The sequence below is a fragment of the Panthera leo genome, chromosome A3 (assembly GCF_018350215.1).
Source record: "Panthera leo isolate Ple1 chromosome A3, P.leo_Ple1_pat1.1, whole genome shotgun sequence".
NCBI lineage: Eukaryota > Metazoa > Chordata > Mammalia > Carnivora > Felidae > Panthera > Panthera leo.
In genome coordinates this window covers 58,851,830-58,867,499 of record NC_056681.1, presented here as the reverse complement: position 1 = coordinate 58,867,499, position 15,670 = coordinate 58,851,830, and the positions used below count along the sequence as shown (strand labels likewise).

The window sequence follows — 15,670 nt, the reverse complement described above, 5'->3', positions numbered from 1 at the left end:
CCACCCATGCATCGGGCCGGACACGACCCTCGGGTGGCTCCACAGTCCAGGACAGTAAGTAAGCACTCCCATTCAGGAGTGTCCTTGCTCGACGAGGGCGCCGCCAGGGCGGCAGCTGTCTCCAATTTCAATGGTACCGCCAGCTAGGTGCGGCGCCACACTCAGGTTCATCAAACGTCGGCCGAATCAACGAGAGAATGGGAAAAACAAATTGGAGTCTTTTTTTCCCGCCCCAGGTCCCATCCAGCTGTGGGCCTGGGCTTTATTTCCTCTGAAGATTTAGGGGCAGAGGCGAGAGACCCTGCCGCACCTCCACAGCGCGGTGGAGGCAACTAGGCTACTAGAAGGCAGACGCCGAGAGCGCGCGGCAGGAACGCGCAGTCTTGGCCCTCCCCGGCTCCGCCCCCAAAGTGTGCTTGCTTTTCCCCGGACGCGCGCCGCTTACGTCGCAGCCTCGCCTCCCTCTTCCACCCACCTCCAGGCGACCCGGAAGTTGTACTTGTGACGCTGCTTTCCCTCTCCCACAATACCTCGCGGTCTTCCTTTCCAACCCGGGCCTGGCAGGGTGAGTGTGGGTACTGGGTCTCGGCTTCGATAATCTGCTTCCATCCTCGCTGGGGATTGTGCTGACCGGGACCGCGAGATTTTTTCTAAGCCGGTCCAGGACTCCGCTTTTCTCGGGGACGCGAACCCGCGCTGTTTAGTGGGTTTCCGTAGCCTGGGAAGAAGAGTGGCCAGGCTTACGGGAGCCGAGCCTGCAGGGGTTTCTGGGGCTCCGGGAGCATCTGAGGGGCACGGCGCTTTGACCGCGGGGAAGCTGACTTGGCTTTGCCAATACCTGGGGTTTCGGGCTTGCCACGACCTTTTGCACCGGCAGCGCCCTGAGGGTGGCAGCGTGAGGCCGGGCTTGGGAGGGAGGGAGGGGGAGGACTTGGGTTTGTGCTGGTCCCATTCTGGTCTGAACTTCCTTGTCGCCTGGGTTTAGATGGCTCCCGCAAAGAAGGGTGGCGAGAAGAAGAAGGGCCGTTCTGCCATCAACGAGGTAGTGACCAGAGAATACACCATCAACATTCACAAGCGCATCCATGGAGTGTGAGTATGTCTGCAGTCGGCCCGATGCCTTGCTGGTTGGGGGCTTCTGAACTCACGCGTCTGGCTGTCACTCTGAGGTCTGTCTAGTTAAAAGCTAAAAATTCGGATCTCTGTTCCATGTCCCCTGTTTAAGGTTTATAGGGTTTAAAGCGTAATCCTGGGAGGTTCGTGATTGGAAACACAAGATTGAATTGTAGTTTCTGGGAGAACCAGTTGGGGGAACTTGGTGATGATAAAATGATTTCACTGGGAGCTTTGTAACTGAATAAACCTGGGCAGGCTAAAGGGTGAAAGATGCATATAGGAAGACAAACTTTTAAATGTCTCTAGACCCCCGTAAAGCTAAGCAATTAACTGGAAAAGGAGTATTCAATCCAGGATGTGGACATTTAGAGGGGATTCTTTTAGTTCCTGACACAAATATGTATTAACTAATCCTGGTTGAGTTGTAATACCAGAAATGAGACTGTTAGACAAGAAAAGAATGTGTCAATAGAGTATTAGGGCAATATGTGTGCAAAGGACACATGGCTGTTGTGGATTTGTGATGTACAAGAATATTGAGAATGATTTTGAATGTTGTAGTTCTTGGGACTTTTTGTCTGTATGGTTTTAAGTTCTTAAGTTTACTGCTAAGAATGGAGACCCAATCCCTTATTGAATACTGTTATTTGGAGTATTTTTTGAAGATACGATATTTGTTAATTTTAAAACATCCACAAACAAGCGCATTCCCCCCCCCCCCCCACTAGTATGTATGCATATTTTCTATTTGGCTTAATCATATCCTTGTAAGGAGAGACAAAGTAACCTTAAATTGGAAAAAAAAAAAAAAAAAGAATTATTTTGGTTCAGTATCCATAGCCCCAGTTTGCAAAAACTTTTCAAGTAGTTCTGCCAAGGTTTAACCAGATATGATCCTTAAGGCTCAACTTGGACTTACAGTAAATAATTTTTCCTGTATTCTAAAGTTCACAAAATGTTTCTACAGGCAAAAGACACCAAAAGCAAATACAGAAATGAGAAGGTGATTGATCCTAGGTTCAGGCATTGAAGTGATTTTCACACTGATCTTTAAATATAGATAACACTGGGGCGTGCCTGGGTGGCTTGGTCGGTCAAGCATCTGACTTCAGCTCTGGTCATGATCTTGCGGTTCATGAGCTTTCAGGGAGCTTGAGCCCTGCATCAGGCTCCTTGGTGACAGCTCAGAGCCTGTAGCCTGCTTCGGATTCTGTCTCCCTCTCTCTTTGCCCCTCCTTTGCTTATGCTCTGTCTCAAAAACACACACACACACACACACACACACAAATTAGAAATAACGTTGATATGGGACACCTGGGTGGCTCAATCTCATGGTTTGAGTTCGAGCCCCAGATGGGACTCTGCTGACAGCTCAGAGCCTGGAGCCTGCTTCCGAGTCTCTCTCTCTGTCTGTGTGCTTCTCTCTCGCTCCCTCCCTCCCCCCCCTTCCCCGCTCACACTTTCTCAAAAACAAATGAACATTTAAAAAAAAAGTATTTTAGAAATAACGTTGATACAAGCTGTAAAGTTTCTTGGCTTTTAAGTATTATCTGCTTTCCATTCTGTAGAGTCTGTTGGCAGTATTTCTCAGTAAAAATAAAACAACATTCTAATGTGTGTGGAGCCTGTTAATGCCTAAACACTAATTTTGATTGGCATGTTAGCTATAGCAATCTAGCTAAACACCTGGTCAGATTAAAAGAGTTCCAAAATCAAGACCAAATTTTAATTGGACCGCCTATAAACTTCTACATTGGAGTCCCTTACTTTGCCTCCTGAATGTCTTGCTCTTTTGAGGTCATTCTAAAGTTTCAGTATTAAGCTCCTCAGAGCAATAGAGCAAAGTGGTAGCTAAATTCTTGGGGCAAAGGACACATGGCTGTTGTGGATTTGTGATGTACAAGAATATTGAGAATGATTTTGAATGTTCTAGTTCTTGGGATTTTTTTGTCTGTATGGTTTTTACAGTCTGTGCCTTTTGGAATAACCAACACCTTGTTAACTGGTTTAAGGCAAAGACCCGTACAAATTCTGGTCCCCTTAACCATTCTCTAAAATGGTGGAGTATGACTGACAACCTAGAAACCAGAAACCTGGAGCCATTTTGGCTGAAAGTTGTGGACCAGGGCATGAGAAAAGGTGGCTGTAAGGAGATTTGCATTGTTGCTGAAGAGCTTTTCGGAAGGCCTAAGTGTGTGCAGAAACAAGACCGGAACGTGTGTGTTGTAATATCGACCTCAAAGTATCCGTAAATAGAAGTGAGGTCCCAAACAGACATTCTGTCCCCAAAGCCTCTTTGGCTAGAGAATTCAATAGTAATTGGTCCAGAGAAAAGTAGTGAGTCCTTGTCAAATTGATAGCCCTGCTTCCCATGTCCTAATTTTGTAGGTATGTATATACGTCTTTATTCAGTGAGAAGCACAGTACTCTGGGGTATACCTACAAAATTCTCCTTGACCATTCTTCCAGTCCTCCTCTGCCTGCACACAGGAACATCAGCACCAGAATCTTAATTCAGAGGACTACCTAATGCCAGAGTCATACTAAGTCATTTTAACAGGTTTCTTTGAGAAATTGACTTAGTGTGGTTCTTAGAAGATCAGCACAGAGGCCAGATTCCCCTAATACAGTGATCAGACATCAAAGTTCATGTTTCTCTCTCCCTTTTTAAAGTCACCTTTAATCTTAGATACTTTAAACGCACAAACTAATAGTAAACACATTCATGTAAGGAATACCATATCACTATTCTTTGGATAGATCTTGAAATAGCAGTGGACTTGCAAGGTGATGAGATAATAGTTGGGGTGGGGTACTTGTTCAGTCTTCCTTTGAAACGTTTAGAAATCTTTTTTTTTCTCCTGCAAGGTCTTTCTCAGAAAATGCAGGCAGTGCAGAAGTAAATGACCAAAACTACAAATCTGTCCTTGTAGGATACCAGCACTTTTGTTGCAGGAAGATGTCCTCTCAGTTCATGAGGAGCATCCAGATCAGAACCAAAGTGACTCTCAGTGCTGGTGTTCCATTCAAAGCAGATCAGCCTCCGAATCGTCTGATGGTGGAGATCCTGATACCGGCTATAATGCTATACTGGGGGCACACAAGTCAGTAGAGGCCAGAGAAGGAATTTGAAGAGTCTGAGAGATTTTTGTTCTTTTTCCTTATTAGGCTGGAATTCTGAACCACCCCTTCCAAGGCTCTTAATTGAGGGAGATGATTATACTTTAGTTGAGGCCAACAGACCTGTCTTGGAGTATTCCTTTGTTTGCCTGAAGTAGGCTCTTTCACTGTAATGTGATGTGGTCACATTAATATTAAAAATGCCTGATGGAGAAGTATGTTTGGTTTAACAAGTGGAATATAGTATTACTTGGTTTTTTCATCTACTGTAACTCTGGATGCCTGGGATAGTCCCCATTCCATAATTAATAACAGGAGCCATCACAGAAAGATTGTGCATAAGTGGGATTATTGCCACACCTACATTTTTCCTGTATTCCACAGTGCCATTGGGGCAATCTCTGAGATTTGTTGAAGGCACTGGGGTTTTTTGTTGCTTTTTAATTTTTTTTTTTTCCAACATTCATTTTTGAGAAAGCAGAGTGTGAGTGGGGGAGGGGCAGAGAGAGAGGGAGACACAGAATCTGAAGCAGGCTCCAGGCTCTTGAGCTGTCAGCACAGAGCCTGACCTGGGGCTCAAACTCAAACCTTGAGATGACCTGAGCCAGTCAGACACTTAACCAACTGAGCCACCCAAGTGCCCTGAAATCCAGTGCCTTTTTGTATTGATGCTTCTTGGGAATAACCACATTTCCTTCCCCTCACCCCTTTATTTGGGACATTCATACATTTGTTTGGGAGAATATCAAGCACTTGACTATATTAGGCACAGTCCTGGGCTCTGCAGATTCATTGGGAAAGCAAAGACCCTGTCCTTCTAGTTTACTTTAGTAAGAGATTAAGATTCAAAATGGTAAAAAGCGCCCGGTGAAAAGTCAGTCATCTGTGAAAGTGCGTGCTGTTTTAAAGGCCACACAGATGATGGAACATTTGAAAAGTGTAGGTGTGAATCAAGTTCTTCAGGCAATTTATGCTTTGTTCTAAAACCCCCAAGTGAAGACCTGAATCCTTATTCATTTCTCAGTGCCTGCTTGATAAGTAACAATTGACAGTTCATTGTTCATTCTTCTGTGGGAGTGCTTTATTATTTTTTTACATCCAAAGATTCCACAGTCTTGTTCTTTTCTTATTTCTCCTCTAGCTGCTAACCTTGTGGTACCTCCTCACATCCTCTTAATCCTCCTTTCATCATCCTCTTAATGTTGAAGAGCCCCAGGACTCTGTCTGTCTTCTATCTATGCTGGGTAATAGTAACTGGTCTCAGGGCCACATATATCCAATTACTATTGGCTTGGGTATTTATTCACATGTCCCAAACCAAGCTCCTAATCGTTGTCATGCCTAACTTTCCCATTCCTCTCGAGGCTTTTCCCCCTTTCAGTCATTGTCAGGTGAGCATGTCCTATTGGTCCTGCCTGCCACATTTGGACCAGTTGCCCTGGTCCCACCACCATTTCTCTCACTTAAATGGTTACAGTTAGCCTTGCTCAGATTCCACATGAGCTGGCCACTTACTTTCTTAATCATACCAGTAGCTGGGGTGTGTGTGTGTGTGTGTGTGTGTGTGTGTGTGTGTGTGTGTTTTGCTTTTTTTTTCCTTCTGCCTGAATGCTTTTCTCACAGATACCTAAATTGCTGTTCTCATGATCTGCAGATCTAGACTCTAGTATCTTCTTGGCCATCTTATTTAAACCTGCATTCCCTTTCCCTAATGTTCCCTCTTTTTTCCCTGGTTTATTTTTTCTCTGTGGTACTTGATACCATCTCTTTTACTCCATATTTCACCTACATATAGCAGTTGTACCTACTGCTGTTATTTCAGGCACCTTTTATTTCTAGATGGTCAGGTGTTTACATGAATGAACTGAACTTGCTTGATGGGTTCTAGAAATAGCAAGGAAGCTAAGTGAGGGTGGAGCAAAGGGAGCAGGGGAGATGGTACAGGGGTCATCTTTTGTAAGTATGGAAAATCACTGAAGGTTTTAGCAGAATTAAGTCAATCTACCATGCTCTGTATGTTATATTGGATTGCATAAAATTCACTTCCATCTAACAAGTGAAGCGCCTATTAATGCGCCAGGGCCTGCATTGGGTTATAGAGGTGAATGGTTGACATGGCCCCTTCTCTGAGCTTCAGTCGTAGGTGGTGGGGCACCTTTTTAGACTTGGGTCTCTGCTCCCATTTGAAATGGCCTTCACTTCCAAATGCTTGGCCATTTCAGTGTGTAGTAAAGTTTTGCTTTTTCAACACTTTTTTATTTAAAAGCATGAAATTTAGATGAATTTGTGTGTCCTCATACGAACAACAGGTTAATAATATCTAACTCCGTTGAAACAGACATGAGTTAATGACCATGCCTGACACATGCTAAGAGCTCCAAGAATTGACTGTGGTTTTCAATCTCTCAAGAGGAAATGTTTAGTTTCCAAAAACATGCCATGTCTTAAGATATGACAAATAATGTATACTTTGATCTGAGAACACTTTTAGTTTTATAATCCATGTATTTTATGTTCCAAGTATATCCTGTTCTTTGATTTTGCTGGGCAGATGGTATTAGAGCATAGGGTGTTTTATCAGGAAAGAATTGTGTGTATGTTAGCATTTCTTAGGATCATATGCAGAGCTCTTATCCCACATCATTGAAAGTAGATTGTGCATTTTCTGTTTCCCATGTATAACACTAGTTTTTGGGCATTGCACACTGCGGGGAAAGAGGATTATTATTGCCTTAAGGCTTTGGTTTAGATTTGTTTTGTGAAAACGGGACATCATATGTTACATATTTCATTTAATTTTCTACTTATTTATTTTCTTTGAATCTCAGGGGTTTCAAGAAGCGTGCCCCTCGGGCACTCAAAGAGATCCGGAAATTTGCTATGAAGGAGATGGGAACCCCAGATGTGCGCATCGACACCAGGCTCAACAAAGCTGTCTGGGCCAAAGGAATAAGGTGCTACAGTTATCTATGTTATAAGATGAACTTTTACAATTACACTAGCTTAACCAACTCTGCGCAGTCTATGTAGGTTCAGTGGAAGTATTTCCTTAAAATGTGATGATGACTCAAAGGGTGGGGTGGCATCTGCAAGGAAGTCCTTTGATGTGGTATTTGAACTGAGACCTAGATGATGAAAGAGCCAGCAGTGTTGGGGTCAGGTAAGAGCATTGCACAAAGAGCACACTTGGTGTGAGCTGGAACAGGTTGGTGAAGATGGGAGTACAGATGGTAAAGTGACTTGAACAGTAAGTGAAGATGGAGAGTTAGGAAGGGAACAGACTATGTGGCATTTTGTTGTTTATGGCAAAGAGTTTGGTTCTATCTTCTAGACATAATGGGAAACCTATGGCACAGTGGTTTTCAGCAGTAGGCAGTTCTGGTGTCACTACTACAGGTTGCCACAGGTCAAGGGCTCTGCTAAATATCCCACAGTGCACAAGGCAGCACCCCTACAATTATCCAGCCCAATTGTCAATAGTGCCAAGCCCTCCTTATAAGCAGGACAGTGGTTTTTGCTGTGGAGGATGATATAAGGTGCTGGAGTAGACCAGCTAAAGGGAATGGTGCTGGTGTGGATCTAGGTGATTATTAAGGCTAGAGCAGGGTGAGGGAGCGGTCTGCATCTGGTGTTAAGGGAATGACAGAGGGACCTGAGATTCAGCCCTGCAGTTGCTGTCATTGAGCATTCTGGTAGAGAAGATATGTCTAATAAAGGAGTGTCCAAAGAGGTTCATTGAGATGATGGGGGGAGGGGAGCACAAAAGCCAAGAAGAGTCCTGAGGTTTGGATTGCTTCAGAATGCTTCATGGCCTCAGACCAGTAAAAGGAGATAGTCTGCTGTAATGCTGCTAAGGTTGGGTGAGAGGAGAGGGTTGTGTGCATAAGGTAGGGAAACTGAACAGTTACTAGTCTTCTGTGTTGAATGTGTCCATCAGTGTTTGGTGTTTCTCCAAATTTACATTGAACATAGACAAATCCTATAATTAAGATTTGGGTGTTGGTAAGAGGGAAAAGATCTAGCATGTTTGGATCCATGTTTCAGCGTAGGTTGAGTGTCAGTGGTTGCTGCCTGCTGAGACAGACGTACATCCTGAGACCATAGCATTTAATGTCCACCTTGTGGGTATTTCTTTTCCAGGGAACTGCTGTCTACTTGTAGTGCCTGATCAGATTGAGATAAAGGATAGAACACAGATGAGGGGATAGGAGGTGTTAGTACCAGTGGCAGTTATTTTCTTGATAGGAGGCATTGACTTAGCAGCATGTTTATATCTTTATTAGGAATGTTCCATACCGTATCCGTGTGCGGCTGTCCAGAAAACGTAACGAGGATGAGGATTCACCAAACAAGCTCTATACGTTGGTTACCTATGTACCTGTCACCACTTTTAAAAGTAAGTTGAAATCCCATAAATCTGCTGGAATTAGAAAGGCAGCCTTAGCCCTTTTAGAACCTGAATTCATCTGTCCCAACAGATACTTAATTATGCACCTATGTGCCCTGCATCCTTCTTATAGGGAAATGGGTAACAGGCATAATAGTCACTGTAAACCTTTGTGTCATGGTGTGGGAAATTGCAGGAAGATACAAAACAGGTCCATAGCTGGGTTGTAAAAAGGTCATGTAATACTGGCCTCCACCCTTCAAGAGAAGGTTTTGGAATGTTAAAGTGTGAGGTGTGAGGATGGAAATTGACTGACTCTCCCTCCTTTTGCAGATCTACAGACTGTTAATGTGGATGAGAACTAATTGCTGATTGTCAAATAAAGGTATAAAACTGCCTTTCTGTTTGGTTTTCCCTTTCTAGTTGCCATGTACAGTTGACTCTTGAACAGTGTAGAGTTAGGGGTACCAGTTCCCACAAAGTCAAGTACCCAAAACTTAATAGACTTACCAATGAAGTAAGCTAGAAGGAAAAATGTCAAACTAAATCAAGAGAAAATAAATTTACAGTGCTCTGTCAAAAAAAAAAAAGTCCACATGTAGGGGTGCTGGGTGGCTTAGTAGGTTAAGTGTCTGACTTCAGCTCAGGTCATTATCTCGCGGTTTGGTGGGTTCAAGTCTTGCGTCAGGCTCTGTGCTGTGTTTCCCTCTCTCTCTGCCCCTCCCCCCTCACACTCTCAAAAACAAACATTAAAAGAAGAAATCCACATATAAACGGACCTATGCTGTTCAAGAGTCAACTGAAATATCTTTATGCAGTTGCCAGTTACATAGGATTGCTTGGAGAGCTTTTCCTATAGGGTATGCCTGTGCCCCTTCTCCCCAACACCTGGGGTCTGAGTATCTGGGTAGAGTAGAGCCTAAGCAGGTTTTAAAAGTGATTCTGAAGTGCATCGTGGCCTAGGAAAACCTTTTTAGGTTATCTGGGGGACATTGGGGGTATACGTAATTCTAAGAAAGATTTTTCTAGAGACTGGCATGTAGAACTCAATCACCATTGGCCACTTTACATATTTTAACATCTTTAAATGATGGAAATATCTTAATATATTTGATAGTAGCTTAAACTATTTTTTAATATAATTAAGCTGTTTGTATTGAGTATACCTTCAAAAGGTATAGAATAGTAATTGATTTTTGATGGATTAAGCCAGATTAAGGCTTTTATATACAGGTCATGTTATACGTACAGCTCACTTGTTTGTAATGGCCCCCTGAAGTATTTTTAATCCCCATTTATGTGGAACCGAAGCTCAGGTAAAGTTTACCGTTACAGTAATAAAATCCACTAAATTCAGCCTGAAAGCATTGTGTTGGAGGGATTATATTTCATCAGTGTTTACACCCCTGGTGTTATCAAATGCTGTTGTAAATAGGTACTTCATTTTTGAGCCCCAGGGGTGATGGTACTATACGTAACCACTGTGGGGAGTTGAACACCTACACTATCACAATTTACTGAGAACGCAGACTGGGTGGGGATGATGGTGGAGATACCTCTAGACACAAATAAGTTATAAACAAGGACCAAGTCAATACAAAAGTTTCTTATTAAAAAACTTAGAGGCCAACATTGAAAGCATGGTTTGTACACAACATTTTTGGAAGGACAGAGTACAACCAAATATATTAAAATGGTTTCAATTACCAGCATTGAAACAAAATTAGTGCAAAAGAAAGCCAAATACAATTGCACAGATAGTGGCTCTTGGATCTTGAAAGTGAACTTGATTTGTAACCTCTCCCATTATCCAAGTGAAGAATGAGAGCTTGGGCTTTTGTCTCTGGTTTAGTATGATACATTCAACTCTTCTGTTGCATCTGAGAACGAAATCATACTAGTGTCACAGCAGAAGTGCCCATTTCAGCCAATCTGATGAAAGTGAAACAGCAAGTCACAGCATCAAGGGAACTAATGTATGGATTCCCTATAGCACTGATAGGATCCAACTCATAATTCTCTTAAAGAATAAATAGAAATGCTTGCAGGTTGCATCAGTTCCCCTGGCCACAGTTGTGGCTGTCCGGTTGCTCATCCAGATACCCAGCTTGCAAAATACGCTCAAAATGAATTAGGCTGAAATGAAGATTGAGGGGCTGACCCCTACAAAACAGGTCCAAGGCTTTGGTATGGCTGACTCCTCTCAGTAAACTGCTATCTTGCTACACGTTGCTCAGCTTGAGTTCAGGCTGTGATTGGCGGCTCATTTCAAAAGTTTTGAGACTGTACTGATTGATCTTGGCGTTTTCAAGTTTCGATTTAATGTCCAGTGGCTTTTCAAAAAAGTTTACTAATGACTGTTCAGTCAGAAGTGAAGCTAAAATATGTTCAAGGGAGACAGTCCAGTCCCCTTCTACCTCTTCAGTAAATGTCCGGGAGTCCTGGGGAATCTTCCCAGCGTTGTTGTCTGCAAAAACCGAGTCCTGGTCTGGAGAAAGAGCTGAAGCCCGCAGCTCCTCCCCACCTTCCTGGGAGCAGCTTCCAGAGCTGCTGCTTCTCTGCCCCACTTCCCCAATCTGCAGCAGCAGAGTGGTTACTGTGGCAATGGCTTGATACAACTCGTTTTCTTCTGGATCTTCATGAAACATACTGTACAAAGTTTTACAGAACTGGATAAATTCTCTCTGGAATTAAAAAATACACAGCAACATAACCAGGATAGAAATATAATGTATATATTTTTTAACTTAAAAGTTCTTAGAGAAAACCACATAGCAGTCTTTGAAGCAAATGATAAGATAGTTTGCCTTTCTACTCAGAAAGTACTACCAGTGACTCCAGGGAATTTATAACACAGAAATGTGCTCTTTGTCTATACAGTAACTATTAAGAAAAAATCTGTGCATTCCAGAGGACATGTGCACCCTTTAATCCAAATCAACTTGTAGAAATGGATCCAAAAGCTATAGAGATTTGTTTATAATGATGTTTAAATCTAGGATTTACAACAGAGAGAAAGTTGGAGACTGCTTAAATGTTATGACTAAACAAAATAATGGCTTATTCATCTGATAGGATACCAGGCAGGAACTTAACAGATGTGAAATGACGTAAAACAGTGATGCCTGATGCTTTTTCAAAGTATATACGCATTGCGGCTCAAAAGGAGAATCTAATGTGATGAAAGGCACTTCTGGTGGGATTTAGCTATACATTTACTCTAGGAATAGGAACATGGTTGAGACCTAACTTAATAATTTGGGAGAGGGGCACCTGGGTGGCTCAGTCAGTTAAGCATCCGACTCTTGATTTCATCTAAGGTCATGATTTCATGGTTTGTGAGATAGAGCCCCACATCAGAGCCTGCTTGGGATCCTTTCTCCTCTGCTCCCCTGCTCACTCTCAAAATTTTTAAAAATAATTTGGGAGAGCTATTCATGATTTTGAAGTAAATGAAAGCAAGGTATTAAAACAAGCCTACTTTTGTTTATAGTTAAAAGTTGACATCCTGTATATCAGAATGTTAGTACCGGTAGCTCTGGGTGATGGGATTTAACTGGCTTTTTAAAAAATGAGGTAGAGTTGACCTACAGCATTGAAATGTGACTATATCCAAGAGAGAGAATGAAAATTTGAAAGCAACTCCCCAACAGAGTAGAGCAACCCTTCTGAAGTATTCCAGGATATATGAATGCCATGTGTTCTGTGGTCAAAAGAGACCAAGAAACACTGCATGCTGAATTCCTTCTTGAAGGCTCACAGTCCACATTAGCACCAAAAAGACTGATAATCCTATAATAAAGGGACATTTCCAACTTGAAGCCTACATTTCCCAAACTTTGGGAGGAATCCTTTAAACATTTACCTTTTAGTCACCAGTGTTCAGCTCTGATCCTTTGATTATGGTTTTGGAAGTAGGCCCCAGCTCAACTTTCAAGCTTACCTCTGAACAAACTGGCAAAGTGGTTAATTCTCTGCATAGGATAAGGTTCATACCTGGCTCATTTTGGGCAACTCTTTCTCAGTTTTATCTTTTTCTTTGGCTAAATCTTTAATCATCTGCTTCAGCTGTTTCTGATAATCAACTGCATCACCTTGAGACACAGAAAATACAATATATATTTTAAAACTCAGTGAAAGCAAAAAGGAACATGTAGAATGGGGCAGTGAGGGCAGAATTCCACTAAGTATACACAAACTGAAAACAGATTAGAGAGTCTGTTCTACAACTGACCATGAATGGAGTGTGGTAGCTGCATGACAACCCCTCAAACCTTAGGCAAGAGGAATAAACGTGGTGGTTGGGCCGAGGGGCAGTCCCTCAATACACTGCCACTTGAAAGGTTTCTGGCTTCTGAAAGCAGTGGGCTGTTGATTCACAGTATGAAGGGACTAGGTAAGTCCACTTCTAAGAAGAGCTGTGAAGTTTCTTCTAACAATTGCAGTGTGTGCCTGCAGGGGAATTAATGAAAAGAAGTACATACCATTTGACTTCCCAAAAACCAGCGGTCTTGATGTCGACAACAGAGGATTCTTTAATGGGGACTGGCTGTCTCGATCATTTTCAGTGAGTGCTTAAAACAAAAAAAAAAATTACATTGAACAAATTACTGCATGTTAAGCAAAACTGGCCATAATTCAGCTTCTTATGTAATTAAGAACTAAAGGCTAAGCCAATAGCAACCCCTCCCCACCCCCGCACCCTGTGGGCTGCAGTCTTTGCAGGGACTCTGAACTCACCTGTACACCAAGCACTGGATACACAGAGTAAAGAAAACAACAGACCACATAAAGCCTTTTTCTGGATTTACATAGACAAGATTTTAATTAATGAAATACAAATTCATAGGACATTGCTGATACTGCCCTGGAAAAATGTATGTAGTAAAATCCTATTTTCTAAAACTCAAAATATATGTACGTATATACATACACAGAAATTCTAGAAATACACAAATTTCTGGATGGTGGGATTAGCATTTTAAACTTCATGGCATCTGTTTTCATAGCATATACTAAGTTTCTAACAAAAACTGAAAAATTGGTGATTACAAAGCATTTTATCATTGCAAGTTTTCTTGAAATATACAAAAATACTCCTAGCAGAATCTTCATTATACTACTGAAAATAGGAAATGGCACAGCCATTTTGAAAAACCATCTGGCAGTTCATCAAAAAGGTAAACACAGAACTACCATTTGACCCAGAAATTCTACCCTTATGTATATACCAAAGAGAAATGAAAACCTACCCACTTAGAAACTTGTACACAAGTTATAGGAGCATTGTTCACAAGAGCCAAGAAGTGGCAATAAACCCAAGTGTTCAATTAATGAGGGGATTAGGACATAATTATCAAATGGAGTATCAAATTCAGTCATGAATAAGCACAGAGACAGGCTATAACATGGATGAACCTTGAAAACTGAGTAAAAGCCACACACAAAATGGCAAATTGCATTATTCCCATTTATAGGAAATACCTAAAACAGGATTCTATAAAGACAAAGCAAAGCAAAATGGATGGGCTGGGAGCAACAGCGAGAGTATGGTCCTTTTTAGGGTGATGAAAATTCCTAAAATTGTGATGATGGTTGTTTAAAGATACTAAAAAACAGGTTTTGTAACTTTAAATGAATGCACTATATGGTATGGGAACCACAGATCAAAAAGCTCTTATAAAAAACAATTCTAGGGGTGCCTGGGTGGCTCAGTGGGTTAAGCCTCTGACTTAATTTCAGCCCAGGTCATGATCTCAGTTTGTGAGATTGAGCCCCGCATCCGGCTCTGTGCTGACAGCACAGAGCCTACTTGGGATTCTCATTCATATTCATTCATTCATTCTCTCTCTCTCTCCCTCTCTCTCTCCCTCTCTCTCTCTCCCTCTCCTTTCTGCCTCTCCCGCATCGAAGTGCACTCACTCTCTCAAAATAAATTAAAAAATTATAAAGAATGAATGGACACAGCAGGATCCTTATATTTACTAGTAAGCCACTCACTGAGAATAAAAGGAAAATTCAGTTGTAATCCAACAAATATCCCCAAGATGGCACCAAAGCCTTGATAAGGTACTCTCCTACCTACTTGGGAGACATGTTTCTGGGGTTTGGGGGGTGGGAATTGTTTGGGGTTGTTTTAGGTTTGGGGGTTTTATTATAACAGATGTTAAGTCATTTTTCCAGGCTTGCCCAAAAATTCTACACAGTGGCACATGCGAGTATCCACTCACTGAATAGGAGGAAAATCATAATAAACCCTGGATGGTACTTAGGGCAGTCATGATGGAAACAGATTTTTTTAGGTAATAGCTGCTAGAAGATGTCAAGAGGATATTGGGTCTCTAAGAGGTGAAATGTGTACACAAGTCACTAAAAAATTGCTCTAACAGAAGAATAATACAAATATTATGGGAGCATAGAGAGGAATGGTTAATTCAAGAGGAGGGTGAGTGTCTAGAAAGGAGACAGGTAAAGAATCAATGAAAAAACTCATTGTTACCTATGCTCCGAAGTATACAATGCATTAAGGGAAAGTAGTAAAGGTTTACAATCTTTAAATGTACTTTCCACCTTCTTAAATGAGGTATCTGAACTCTCATAAATGTTTCATAAACATTTTTACATTCTGATGCATAACTTGTAATTCAAGACTATAAATGAAATAAGAGACATTTCTATTAAAGTTTTCATTGTGTCTCGCTTCAAGTATAGCACAAGTTAAAATATCTTGAAGGATTTACATTTGCAGTCTATCTCAAACTTTTATCTTAATGTGGTAGATACCTTCATGACTTCAATAAATGCCACCAGCAGGAAAGTCTGTTCTCTGGCTTCAAGGACTTCATCGTCATCACCACTGCTATCTTTGTCACTTTCTAAATGGGATTCTTGTGGAGGGGAAAAGCTAGTTCTATTGTATCTTAGCTCTGGTGGAAGAGTACATACACTGCTTTCAATACAGTTTGGTTTTCAGATGCAGTTGAGACACTACAGTCATCAAAATAATACCATTCTCCTATTTTTTCTTGCAAAAACAGAATAGTGCCT

At 41.7% G+C, this 15,670-nt stretch overlaps 2 protein-coding genes across 4 annotated transcripts in view; one reads left to right on the top strand and one right to left on the bottom strand.

Moving 5' to 3' along the window:
• Positions 1-463: 463 nt before the first annotated feature.
• On the top strand, positions 464-9,020 carry RPL31 (ribosomal protein L31). Its single transcript, XM_042931972.1, has 5 exons — positions 464-565; positions 986-1,092; positions 7,065-7,190; positions 8,520-8,632; positions 8,957-9,020. Exons 2-5 carry the CDS (start codon positions 986-988, stop codon positions 8,986-8,988), a joined length of 378 nt encoding a protein of 125 aa, XP_042787906.1. The 5' UTR covers positions 464-565; the 3' UTR covers positions 8,989-9,020.
• Positions 9,021-10,213: 1,193 nt separating this feature from the next.
• The window catches only part of TBC1D8 (TBC1 domain family member 8), a 112,158-nt gene continuing 106,701 nt past the window's right edge, over positions 10,214-15,670 (bottom strand). For all 3 annotated transcript variants that reach the window (XM_042931969.1, XM_042931970.1, XM_042931971.1), the window contains exons 18-20: positions 13,108-13,197; positions 12,620-12,717; positions 10,214-11,307 (exon numbers count right to left, since the gene is read on the bottom strand). In XM_042931969.1, the coding sequence (XP_042787903.1) occupies positions 10,846-11,307; positions 12,620-12,717; positions 13,108-13,197 (650 nt within the window). In that variant the 3' untranslated portion in view covers positions 10,214-10,845. The remainder of the gene's footprint in view (positions 11,308-12,619; positions 12,718-13,107; positions 13,198-15,670) is intronic.

Bases quoted from the DNA above. Each gene is read 5' to 3' on its own strand.
- RPL31 (XM_042931972.1), top strand. From the start codon at position 986: ATGGCTCCCGCAAAGAAGGGTGGCGAGAAGAAGAAGGGCCGTTCTGCC. The intron at 1,093-7,064 runs GTGAGTATGTCT...TTTGAATCTCAG, and splicing joins CACAAGCGCATCCATGGAGT to GGGTTTCAAGAAGCGTGCCC. The intron at 8,633-8,956 runs GTAAGTTGAAAT...CTCCTTTTGCAG, and splicing joins ACCTGTCACCACTTTTAAAA to ATCTACAGACTGTTAATGTG.